General features: G+C 46.4%; 1 protein-coding gene across 9 annotated transcripts in view; it reads right to left on the reverse strand.

Moving 5' to 3' along the window:
* The window catches only part of TLN2 (talin 2), a 368,094-nt gene that overhangs the window by 156,727 nt on the left and 197,752 nt on the right, over positions 1-13,615 (reverse strand). For all 9 annotated transcript variants that reach the window (XM_075897670.1, XM_006127334.4, XM_006127338.3 and 6 more), the window contains one exon: positions 3,761-3,888. In XM_075897670.1, coding sequence (XP_075753785.1) covers positions 3,761-3,888 — 128 coding nt within the window. The remainder of the gene's footprint in view (positions 1-3,760; positions 3,889-13,615) is intronic.

The raw sequence follows: 13,615 nt of genomic DNA on the forward strand, positions 1-13,615 counted from the left end.
TGCCGGAAATCAGTTTTTTTCGTGAAGAGTTATTTATCAATGACAAAAAAAGGATAAAATTAAGAAGCTCTCTCTATAAACATACTTAGATACAGTAAACTAAACCAATCTGTTTTGAAAAAATGCTGAAAAGTAATCAACCCTATTTGTTTTGAATTGATTTTTTTTTTATGAACAGATGGACTCTCTTATGGAAGCCAGTTTTGTGTTAAGGTCACACTGGTTAGTCAATGGACACTGCTCAACCCTACTTCAATTGAGTTTTAATGCGCAATTTACATGCTGCTTAAACTCTTTCCCACTTAAATTAAACCTATAAATATAGTTCAGTGGAAAATATAAGAATGATTGGAAAAGTTGGTATAAGAACATTAACTGAATTTTACAAAGATAATTGGCTGGCACCTGTACAGTGAATATATATTCTTCGTATCAATGTCATAAAATGTCTCACTAGTCTGCCTCAATTATGGCCAATTTAAATAAAACCATTTATAATAAAAAACCGTAGAGACAACAGGCTATTTTTAAACTGAGTTGCATCTGTACTCCGCTAGAGGAAAACTCTCCTCTCCCCCTGTAAAGTTCAATTATTTATCTATTGTTTATCAAAGGTAGGATCACACAATCCTAGAAACTTAGGGTTGGAAGAGACCTTGAGAAGTCATCAAGTCCAGCCTACTGTGCTGAGATAGGAACAAGTAAACCCAGTCCTTACTCTGCAATGCCTTTAGTTGTTGAATGAGTTAAAATAAGTTTGCTGCAGCCACACAGTGGAAATCCACATTCTGTTGTTTGTGTCCAACAAACAGAGAGCTGCTGGTTATAACCTTTTTTTCCCCCTTTGGAATGAACTTGCAAAGACTAAGTCTGGATGTGTTAGCAGCAGCTGAAGTCTGTTGACATTGTACAGCACTTTGAGAGAAGCTAAATATGCTCTAATGTGGGAAACTTTGCTGTGATGGGAAAACTAATTTCTTAAAAAAAGAAGGGAAGGAATAATGCTTTTAAAAAGGAGTCACTTCACTTAGTGTTACCTTAATGCTTCTACAGCTATCCACTACATCACATCACATCAGGTGGGGTATACGAAGACAATGGGAAACCATAAAGAAATCAAGATGGTGTTATGTAACTGTTATGCCATCAGTCTCTGTAACAAGTAATGAGGACCAGGCATAAATTAAGCCCATCACATATAGCGTTTTCTGAGACATCTGTAGCTCCCTAAGGGCATGTCTATGCTAGGAAATTTTTCCAAAATAACAACACCCAAAACCACTATTTCAAAATAATGTGTCCACACTACAGGGAAGCCTCTAAATTAGTGCAATGCAGCTCCCTTAATGTGAACATGCTACCTCGACTTAGAGCCCCAGGAAGCACTGGGGAGTAATTACTATGAATGACTCTGGGGAGTAGTTATTTCTAAATAACAGCAGTGGAGCATCCACATTACCGCTATTTCGAAATAATTTCAAAATAAGTGTTATTCCTCATGGAAAGCAGCAGTTGTTATTTCGAAATAATCAGCTCATTATTTCAAAACAACAGGCTCGGTAGCGTGGATGCTCCGCTTGTTATTTCAAAATAAGGACAGTTATTCCATAATAACTCCTTAGTGTAGACCAAGGCTCAGTAAAGAGTCACTGACCAGTCAGTAGAGAGACTAAATATAGACAGTACACGAGAAGTTTGATTATCCAAATTAATCGGAACCGAAGAATGCTTGCTTCTGTGATTTGTCTGCATAACTGAGCATTATATATCTGTTGATTTATGGAACTGTTATAAGAGTTCTAGACAATCAAGGCTGAAGTATAAAAAGTTCCAAAGCACATGACTATTTTTAATAGATTCCTTTGAATATCTTCAATCAAATATAAACATCACTAAGGTAATGATTTAATGAATGGCACTTCTGAGTGGTATTCCAGACGCTTTATGAAAATATGCTTGATATTAATATGACATACAGATACATTTTATACAAGATGGCTCATGTAAGGTATCATTGGAAAGATTATGATTTACTGAATATGATTATCCCATTTATATGCATGGGTCATTTTTGTTCCCAAATTTAAGAAATATTGGCCTTTATGGGTATTTCATACTTGCTGCTTTGGATCACTCCCACTGCTAACATTTTAGGTACTACAATGGAAAAGCCTGACAGAGGTGATGGGCCATCTACTAGAACACTGAACTGTGAATAGGCTTGGCCGTCCAGGAAACACTCCACTCTGTTACTGACTCCTGGATGAGGTAAAGTCAGGTGACCTGGTCACCTGATACTAATCCACATATTGGACAGCTGAACCTTTCACAAAGGGGGGGAGGGGAGGAATCCATGAAAAGTTTCCCACTTTATTGAAATTCTATATAAGGCAGGGGAGGAGAACAATAATTGTCTTCAGCTGGCTTCACCTCTGCCTCCCCACTCCAAAGAGGTACTTGAAAACACTTGGAAACAAAAGGACTGTAAGGGTACATCTAGACTGCACGACTTTTTCGACAGAGGCTTTGTCGACAGACACTGTCGACAAAGCCTCTGTTGAAAAAGAGCATCTAGACTACAAAGCAGTCTAACTGTTGACAAAGCAAGCCACTTTTTCAAAAGAGAGTCTAGAAGCTCTCTTTCGAAAAAGCAGTTTGCATGCAATAGCACCTTTTTTCAACAGAGTACTATCGAAAAAAGGCGTTATTCCTTGTAGAATGAGGTTTACCGCTGATGACAAAACTGCCACGTTCTGTCGACTTACTGTCGACAGAACGCGGCGGTAGTGTAGACTCAGGTATAGTTTTATCAACAAAAGCCCATTTTTGTCAACAAAACCCTGTTGTCTAGACACACCCTAACTGAACTGCTGGACCCAGGCTAAAAAAAATCACTGGCCTGTGAATATCCAGGGTAAGAAATTATAAAATGTAACCATTTTCTTTAGTTAATCTATATTAGATTGTGTGCTTCTCTGGTTTAGAATATACTTGAACATCCGTAATCCAGATATCTGTGATCTGGGAACAGCTGCATGACTCCCCCCCAGATCCCTCTCTCTCAACCCCAACACACTCCTGCATCCTACTTCCCCCTCAGTCCCTGCAACCCAAGCCTCAATAACAGTTTAAATTCAGTGCATTAAGGACTTATTTTATGACATATTATACATGTACAGTACTCTATAATGGTTTATACATGGTTTAGTAATAGGCTTGTTTACCTTTCATTATGGTGAACACCCATGGTTTGGAAAATTCCATAACCTGGCATAGCCTATTTCCCAAGGCTGCCAGATTAAAGAGGTTCAAGTGTATAACCAGTTTATGTAATTTCTAACAGGGGTGTGGGGCGGAGGAGGAGGTGGGAAGCAGGAGGCTGTGCATACCTTCCTGTGCATTGAGGAAGGAGGTGAACTTCATATAATTTTGGGTTTATACCCCAAGGAGGATGAACATCTGGATGCTGGGCCAAGTCCCTTAAACTGAGTCTTCCCAGAGCTGATTTCAATGTCTGTACTTCTGCAGCTGGGGGTAATCCTGCCTGTAAGCTTTGCTGGAGGAGACTTTGGGGGCCAACACTGGTTGAATAGGCTGACTCAGTGGTATCTCAGCACCATAGTTGGCACCCCAAAGGTCCCAAATCATCACAGCACTGACCAATCATCAAGGACAGAAAAACAGAATACATCCACTCTTTTATGCATCACTGCATAGACAGAATGACACTCAAAATTAGAAATTAGCAGAAGATTTTTACTCTAAAAATCCAGGTTTGTGTTTGTGCTCTACATGAGGTCCAAACTGGATTTGTGCTTGAAAGCCTCCAAACTCGCAAGCCTTCTCAAAGGAGACCGGATGGGAGCCATTCAGAATGTCATCTCGAGCCTGTAAAGGGAAACGTAAACATGTCAAACATGTCCAGAGCAGATACAGCATCTTTGAAAATCCTGAACAGCCAGAAAACAGGCCAAGAATCAAGCAGTAAACTATCCTGTTGGAATTCATTTATTATTCCATTGTGGATATGTTTATAACTAACAAAATAAACAAAGGTCCTCCTCTGGTGTAAATCTGCACACTCTCACTCAGACCAAGAGAGATGTTCCAGTTGACACATCTAAACCTCGTCTAAATATTTCACACGATTTATATTCAATATATCATAGTGTAATAGAAAAGACAGTTACCTTTTTTGTAACTGGTGTTCTCCAAGATGTGTTGCTCATGTCCATTCTACATTAGCTGTGTGTGCTCGCCACATGCACTGGTTTTGGAAGCTTTTCCCTTAGAAGCATCCATAGGGGATATCTTAAATATCTCCAGTGATGGAGATTCCACAACCTCCCTAGGCAATTTCTCCCAGTGTTTAACCATCCTGACAGTTAGGATGTTTTTCCTAATGTCCAATCTAAACCTCCCTTGCTGAAATTTAAGCCCACTGAGTCTTGTCCTAAGCTTACATTAGGTAACTGTTACCTAACATGAATGCGGGTACAAGTTCATGGTCTCATAGCCTGCAGCATGGCCCTGTCTTACCAGAATCATCTTTAGCCTGCTGTATGAGGGCATAGTGGGCCATGAACACATAGACCGAGGACCGCATCACGACTCTACAGCTTTCTGAGATCGGCACATACATGAGGTAGGACGATGACGATGCTTGAGCTCTGGCTGAATGGTCTCCCCAATCTGCAGCAGGGGGGCCTGGGTGAGGTTGTAGCAGGTCCGGATACACAACATAAACCTGTCGGCCAGCTTCTGAGTGGACATTGCATACTCTTCATCCTATCAGCTGTAGCAATGAAAGGTTGACTTGCGGAACAACTTAGTGCATTCCACGTAAAAGCATGCAGCCTCTTCCCTCTTGTACAGTCTGAGGCAGATAAGATGATGTCCTGGTTCACGTGGAAGGAGGAGATGACCTTTGGCATGAAGTCAGGAGGGGCTGTAGACAGACCTTGTCCTTGAAGAAAACAGTGTACAGGGGCTCAGAAGTTAAGATTTCAAAAACCCATCTCAACAAAGTCACAGCAACCAGAAACGCCAGTTTCCAGGCCAAATGGGAGAGAGAGCAGGCTTCAAGTGACTGGAATGGAGGCCTCATGAGTCAGGAGAGCACTAAGTTAAGATCCAACTGAGGAACATAGCCAGCACCGACAGACAGAGGTGTTCAATACCCCACAGGAATGCACCATCATGTCCTACTGAAACACTTGATTGCCTCTGGACTGCCAAAATCGCCACAAGATGCACCTTAATAAAAGGCATGTACCAGGCCTTGGCAGGTTGTCAAGAACCAACTGCACTGGACGGCTTTTCAGAGAGATATCCTGCTCCACCCCACAGTGGAAGAATCTTGCCCACTTTGCGTAGGACAGCCTCAAGGAAGGTTTCAAGGACCTTTGACCAGGTACCTTCAGCCTCGCTCAGCCATGCAGCATCAGTCCCATGAGGTGCAGGTTTGTGAGATGAGAATGAAGGAGCCAGCCCTGAAGGCAACAGATCCACACTGATGGGTAGGGGCTGGAGGGAAAGGGGAGAGGAGAAATCTCCAGGTCCAATAATGTCCTGAATCAATGTTGGTGAGGCCAGGCTGGGGCACTCTGGAGGATATGGGCCTTGTCCCATTTGATCTGAATGAAGACCCTACTGAGAGGGATTGGTGGGAACGCATACAGCAGGCACTCTGACCACGACAGGAGGAAAGTGTCCGAAAGGGAGCACCTGCCCAGGCTGGACCAGGAGCAGAAACAGTGGCATTTCCAGTTCTGCCTACTGTCAAAGAGGTCTATTTAGGGAATCCCCCACTTATGGAAGACTGCAGAGGCCACTTCCTAATGGAGCAATCACTCATGGTGAAAAGAGAAGTCCCTGCTGAGAAGATCTGCTGGAGCATAGCTGATCCCCAGAAGGTGAGTTGTCTTCAGGTGGATGTCGTGGCTGATGCAGAAGTCCCAGAGAAGGAGCACCTTCTGTCACAGTGTGGTGGAGTATGCTCCCCCTTAACTATTTATATAAAACATTGCGGCTGTGTTGTCCGTGAGGACTCTCACCACTTTGCCCGACATGTAACATGGTAAAACCCCATACTCCAGATGTACCACTCTGAGCTCCCTAACATTTATGTGCAAACTTGCTTCCTCAGGGGTCCATAACCCCTGAGTCCAGAGCTTGCCTAGGTGTGAGCCTCAGCCCAGGTCCAAGGCACCGGACACATATTCGAGAGAGGGGGCTGGGGTGGAGAATGGGACTCCCCCGCCAGGATGTTCTCCAGCATGGTCCACCACTGCAAGCAGTAAGTATTTGTGAGGGGATCATAAACACCTTGTCCAGGTGGTCTCTGGATTGCGAGTATGCTAATGTCAGCATCTGCTGGAGTGGCCACATGTGAAGCGAGCTTGGCACGGCAGATGAAATACATGCACGCTGCCATGTGCCCCAAAAGGTGCAGACAGATCCTGGCCATAGTCAGAAGATACATGGACGCCTCCTGATGGAAGCCTACTAGGGCTTGGAATCTGCCTAGAGCCAGAAAGGCCTGGAGTGGGTTGAGTCAAGTATTGCCTCAGTCAGCTCTATCCTTTGACTGGTGCGAACGTTGATTTCTTTGTCATGGTCCAGGAGACCCAGTGATCGGCGTGTGTCTAGAACAGTGTTTCTCAACATGGGCCACGGGGCCACACTGACAAAGCTGCTAACTGGCTGCTGTGCTTTGTTTATCTAAAGCAGCGGTTCTCAAACTTTTTGGGCTCCGGAGCCCTTTCCATGTGTAAAAATGTATGCGGAGCCCCAGCGGTTCACTGATTGTATGTGCTGCACTTATTGATGTTTCCAGTTTGTCAGCCTCGTGGAGCCCCTGGGTACGGGCTCCACGGAGCCCAGTTTAAGAAACACTGATCTAAAGACTCCGTAGCCATGGAAACAGCACGGTGGAGCCAATGCAAAGCAGTGACGGGCTCGGGCGAGGGAGGGAAGAGGGGGTTGTGTGTGTGGGTGGCGCTGCTCCACCTTGGGCATGTACGCAGCAGCCCTAGGCCCGCCCCATGGGCACACAGGGGCTCCCAATCCTGAGGAGTGGTGGAGGCATGGCACTCCCTGCTTTCAGCCCCTCACCTGCGGGACAGCACCAGACTCCCTGTCCCAGCTAGCTTCCCATCCCCTCCCCAACCAGAGCAGCTCCCCACCAAGCCAAGATAGCTCCCAGTGACCCCCCCTCCTCCCAGCCAAGGCAGCTCCCAGAGCCCCCTTCCCCCACCAGCATAGGGCAGCTCCCAGGCCCCCAGCTACACCTTCCCTTGCAGCTGGGGACAATGCTGGCTCAGGTTTGCCCAGTCCCGTCAGGGACAGGAGAGTAGCTCAGCCCTCCCTAGCCCCCTCCCCCAACCCAGGCTGATCCCAAGCAGGGAATAAATTAGTGGTCCATGGGCCAAGTGTGGAATGGAGGCCACGCCTCGTCAGGAGCATAGGGAGTCTAGCCAGTGGATCCGGGCAGGCTGGCCAGGATCTTGCCTGCTGGCACCTGGATGACAGACTCCAGCGGCCCCACGGCACTCTCTGGCAGGTCTGAGTGCACGGCACACATGGACGGCACGAGGTGGGAGCGGAGCATGAGGGACACAGCCATGGCAGCAGCCGGTCCTTCACAGACAAGATGGCAGCCAGGTCTGCTTTTGCCCTCTGCGTCAGGCCACCGTGAGTGTATGTCTACCGTCACAACAGGACGGGTAATGCTAGTATAAGTATAATGATAACAAGCCCCATAGAATGATTTGCTGCTAAGTTCTGTATGTTGCTATTTGACTGTCAGCTACCTTTCATGATCAGTATTTTCTATAAGGTCTTGCTTCCCATTACCATTAATTAGCATTAAGTTGTCTAGTGTGCAAACTAAATTGTGTCCTTCAGCTAAACTCTATAATCCCTCTCTAAAATGTATTCCTATCTACAACTCTGCAAAATTGTTTAACAGGAAATGCTGTGTAAATTGTTTGGTGAAAGTGGAGGATGTGTGCGTAGTTAAGGATAAGTGTGAAAACCACCACGGATGTCCAGATGGTAAAGAAGTGAGAACCTTGAAGACAACCAGGAGTGCTTGATGCTAGAATTAAATGAGAAGATTTCACAAACCCTGGAGACAGGGAGGCACCTCCCCCCAAGAGGGAGACACAAACAAGAGATAATGACAATCATCATCAAAGGTTAACTGTAGAAAACTGAGATTAACACCATTTAAGGAGTAATGATTGCAGCATAACATTGCGAAGCCTACAGACTCAAATGGGAAATCACAAATATAAAACAGGGTGCTTTTGGTCATGGTTCAGTCCTGCCTCGGTGCTTCAAATCATGACTGACAGAACCTAGCTCCTCACTCATGTTCAATACAATCGGCCTCTAGTTTAACTAGTGTCACAATGGACTGGTAACTGTAAGAACATCTGCTGGACGTGTGTGCGCACGGTGTGAATACTTATGCTGCTATTCATGTTGGATTTTCAATAAATACGGTGTATTGCCTTTTCCCCTGAAAAAGATCCTGTGTGCTTCTTATAAACATAACAGCGACGCCAGGAGAGGGAGCATGGGAGGGTCTCATCTGTTGAGGACAAAGAGGAAGCCAGTGCTGGAGTTACCACTCCCTGATCTTGTGGTACCTCTTAGGGATCTATTAGGAGCTCTTGGTTGCGGGAGGGAGGGGGATGTTCTCCCCAGCAGCTTGTGTGGGCCTACAGCAGCGGTTACCAGCCTGTCAATTGTGATTGACTGGTACATCCTGCAGCCTCTGCTAGTTGATGGGGATCCTCAGATAGGCTGTCCTGCCTCCATGCTGCTCCTGGAAGAAGCCAAGCAGTTTCCATTGGATGGGAACTGGACAATGGGGGAGGCACTTGCAGGCTCCGGGCAGCAGTGCTGCATGTAATACCCCCTTTCTGCTGCAGGGGCTGCACCCAGAACTCAGCCTACCAGCATTTCCACGAGTAGCATGGGACCAGGCAGAGGCAGCTTGCCTGAACTCTGCTGCACTGCTGACTGGGAGCTATCTGTAGTAAGTGCTTCCCTGCTGCAGCCTGCACCCCTACTGCCTATGCCAGCCTTGAGCCACCCCCAAACTCTCTCCCAGAGCACACAGTCCTCACCCTGTCCTGCATCCAACACTCGGTCTCAGCCTGGAGCCACCTCCTGCATCTAAACTCCTTCTCAAAGCATTGGGGTGCAGGAGTGAGTGAGGGATGTGGGAGTAAGCTTGGATACAAGAGGGGGCTCCAGGCTGGGGCAAACTTCCAGAGCTTGCAATCCTCACTCCTGCACCCCAAATCTCTGCCCAAGCTTGAGAGTGGAAAAGAGTGAAGAGAGTGAGGGAGGGTGTGGGGATGGAGTAGGCCAAGCGTTGAGGAAGATTTGCTGCCTCGGGAAGGGGTGGGGTAGATCATATGTTGCCCTTAAATTAAAAAAATGATCTTCAGCATAGAAAGTTTGGAGACCACTGGCCTAGGAGATCAAGACACCAAGATGATGGTCTCTCCTGAGACTGAGCTAGGCTGCTGTGTAAATCCCCAAGGGTTCCAAAAAAACCAGGGCATTGGCCACTGTCCTTGCAGCCATGCCAGCATTTGTGGTGCCGAGGGTTGGGGTGGCATCGAAAAGGATCTGCTCTTGTCTGGGAAGCGGAAACCCTTGCTCTGTGCCAGCCGCTGATGGCACAAGCACACTGCCCAGTGACTAAGAACAAGAAGGCTCACAACTACCTCTCAGAGAGGTAAACGCTCTGGCCTACCGGTGTCTCTCCGACCACGCAGAACCTCTATCACAGAAAGCCGGGATTGGTTCGGGAAAGGTGGATCTACATTGGTCATCCAGCAACCTAAGCCTCCCATCATCTCTTTGGTGCTGGGATCTGGAACAGCACCAAGTGCTGGAGCAATCTTGGCAGTCTGAGGAGCATCAAGACCAGGACCAGTGCCAACGAGAAGATGACTGGTGCACCAGGGAGCAGTTCCAGGGATAGTGACAAGGCCTTGGTGATGTTAACCTCAGTAAGTCTGCACCACTGCGCTGGTGAGAGTTGTCCTGACCCCTGCCTTTGTCTCACATCAGGAGACCGAAAGGGCGTCTGTGATTCCTGTCTCCCAGACTTCAAGACTTGGCGGGACATGGGGGAGCACTGGCATTCGTATCCCCTAGAAGACAGATGCCCTGAGGAAGCCCTATGCAGCTTGCCTCCAGACTGGATCGTCAGGAATGCCAGCACAGAGACTGAAGTGTCCTGCATCGCCCACAGGGCGTCTGGAGTCAGCGGTGCCTTAAGGTTCCAGCAGCCATCATCACTGCCTTTCAACTTCCTGGTGGGGGCAATGAGCTACTCAACGCAGGCCGAAGCTCCCCTCCCTCTTTCTCCTGGTCCTTTTGGAGTGGCCCTTGGCCAGCGCTTCTGCTTTTTATACCAGGGTCGGCAAGGGTGAGCGGGGCTGACTGGAAGAATGCACGACGGGTGCGTTCCTCACCAGATACACAGTGCCTGAGGTTGAGGCCAGTGACTGCTCCCTTGCTGGGAATGTGCCAATTCCATTCAAAGTCCTGCAAGCAAATGTCACTTTCCTTCTTAGCATGGGGCTTGAATGAGCTGCAAATTTGGCCCATGTCACTAACATGCCCCTCACCAAGACACTGCAGACAAGTCTCATGTGAGTCAGTCACAGGCACAGGGCACTTGCACAAAACACAAGGTTTGAAGCCTGGGAATCGGAGCATGCGCCATCCTGGACAGCGAACTCTTAACTAAGCTAACTTATCTAAACAGCTGTTAACTAGAGGGTATCTAGCTATGATGAGTCAAAGCCAGCAGTTTCGATGCACTGACACTGTTGGCAAAAAGGAACTGAGGGTGGGTGAAGCATGCAGAGCCTGCTATACTGTGCCATGGTGATGCCACCCCAGGGGTCACCAGAGCCACTCCACTCTAGATGCTCCTGGGGGAAAAGCTTCCAGTATGGGTGCACGTGGAGAGCACACCCCCCTAATGTGGAATGGACATGAGCAAGTGCTTGAAAAGAAAGGAAACTTATCTACCCAATGAACATGAAAAATACTGATTGCAAATGTAAGAACAGTGATAGCTGATGGCCAGCTCATTTTCCTTTCTTCCAGTGTGTGTAAATACAGTGGTTGCAAAAGGCATGGGAACACTGACACTGTCACCTTTCATGGACCTCTTAGACATAGCTTGCCTCCATGGATCACAGGCTGAAAACCAGTAGTCTAAGCTAACATCAACTAGTGAAGTCACTAGCTTTCTCATTACTGAAGGTCATGATAACAGGGAAAGAGCAAAGTCGTTCTCCGGTGCAGTGTAAGTCTCTGACTTCTTCAGAGCGTGAGTCACCTGCACTGAACTGGTCAGAAGAGAGACTTAGGGTACGTTTACACTGCAACACTATTTTGGGATACTGGAATATCCCAAAATAGCTATCCTGCGTCTTCACAGCGAGACTGTTATTTCAGGCTCGCTATTTCGATGTCCCTGTAAACCTCACTCTACGAGGAGTAAGGCATGTTTCAGAATAGCACTTATTTTGTGGTGCTGTGCAGCCAGTGCCAAATGACTAAATAAGCTATTTCAAAATAGCATAGAAATAAGTTACGCAATTTGTGTTATTTCATGTTATAGTGCTGTGTAGACGCACCCTTAGTGTTGCTATCACCGGTGGCAGCAGTTCTGATCGTGCTGGAACCAACTGACCCAGAGACTTCGTTGGTCCTGATGGAATGGGTGTCCATGAAACAGCGTCTGGTACCAACAAAGCCCTTCCTTTATGGGTGTTAGACTCCTGGGATTTGGCATGTCCCAAGTCCCTAAAGATTAACAGAGCTGGTCTGCTCAACCTCTCAAGATGGACTACTTCATAAATGACTTACATTTGCATAAGAGTTCTCTGCCTTCCCAATGAAACCCCAACAGGGAGATTATGGGTACACACTTCCCTCTAGCAGAGTTGGACTTTGCAGTGGGAGGTGTATTCCACGTAGATTTAGACTGATATACAAGGGCTGTCCCCTGGCCTGAGCCCAACTGCAGCCCCATGCTCTTTATGAGATGTTTTCTAGGCCACAATCCCTATGCTTTTCTGGTAAAGTTAGGGAAAGAGCAGCAGATATTCCACCCTAGCCAGGACATGCATCTTACCAAAGCATTGCATATGGTTATCAGTGAATGGAGGCAGAACACACAAATCTTGAAACCTGGAGTTCTTGGAGTAATCTGAAACCTCTACAGGAGTATGAAGAGGGCAGGAGCTTTAACTAACACCTTTAACAGCTGTTACAAACACTAACTATGGAAATAACACAACCAAAAAGCACTAAGGCAACATTCAAAATTTAGAGAACAAAGAGCCTGAAGGAGAGCCTGGAACTTGGAGATTCCAGGCCAGGACACGTGGGGTAAAAAGGAATGGGAGAGGTGGTTGGCCTGCCCTGCCCTTTCTCTCCTTGTTTGGTGAGAAAGGGCCAATGGAATTTGCTTTCAAAATTCTCCAACTTCAGGGGTATGAAGCGCATGCCTCTTCCCTAAATGGAGCACAGACTGGGACCAGCTCTTGAAGAACTCTTCTCTCTCAGCCTGTATTGTCATATGACGACAAACTTCCAATAATCATGGACCTGTACCAGCTTCAGGAATTAATCTCCATATGAGTTTTTTTGCACATTTCCTAAGGGGGGGGGGGGGGGGGGAACGACCCTGTATTTGAATAACCATTGTGCTCATGCTGCTGATGCACTAGGATATGTTTTGTTAGAGCCAGTGTGTCTATTTCAGACAAGATTTTTACAAACTTGCTGTAAATCACGTAGAATTGAAAAGCAGGGGTCCTGCAAGAATTCTGCTAATTAACCCTCTGCAAAGCTTACTCCTCTGTCTCATATATCTTTTGAGTTTTTGGCGTAGCCACAATGCCCCCGTGAAAGCCAAACAGGGCTCACGTTTAAAGATATGGCAATTAGTAGAACTTAAATGATTATGAAAATTAAGTGCAAAAACCTGCAACCCACTTTTATAATGAGGACAGGTATTCTGTCCAGTTCCACAAACAATATACAACTGCATCACTCATCTCAATATAGTCACTTGAACCATTATAAACAAGGTAATAGAAAATGGGAAGCATTGTTCTGTCATAAAAATGCACACACCAAGACACAAAGTATCTCCTAATGCCATTTTTACAATGGCCTACACATCCAATTTGCTCATTTAACAGTAAGTAGTTTTCTCAACCAGTCTGGAAAAGTCAAGCAGCATTTCTTCCATCTTTTGTTTATTCCTGAAGCACTTCACCCTCAGTTACACAGACAAACCCATAGTCTTCAAATGTTGCAACCCCCTTGCTCACACAGTTGTGAGCAGGGTTGCAAAAGAGAACAAGAACAAAATTTGGTTCTGCAAACCAGACATCAGGACATGCTCCTTCCTCACAAGTGAGGCTCACAAAAGAGTTATAAAACTTCCCCATATTCCAATTCAAGTACAGGCCTGGGATGGTAAAGAAATAAGAGGTGAACAGACCACAAATTGCAGTATTAGCTATAACAATTAGGGATATTAAAGACTAGTCGA

The sequence above is a fragment of the Pelodiscus sinensis genome, chromosome 14, assembly GCF_049634645.1.
Source record: "Pelodiscus sinensis isolate JC-2024 chromosome 14, ASM4963464v1, whole genome shotgun sequence".
NCBI lineage: Eukaryota > Metazoa > Chordata > Testudines > Trionychidae > Pelodiscus > Pelodiscus sinensis.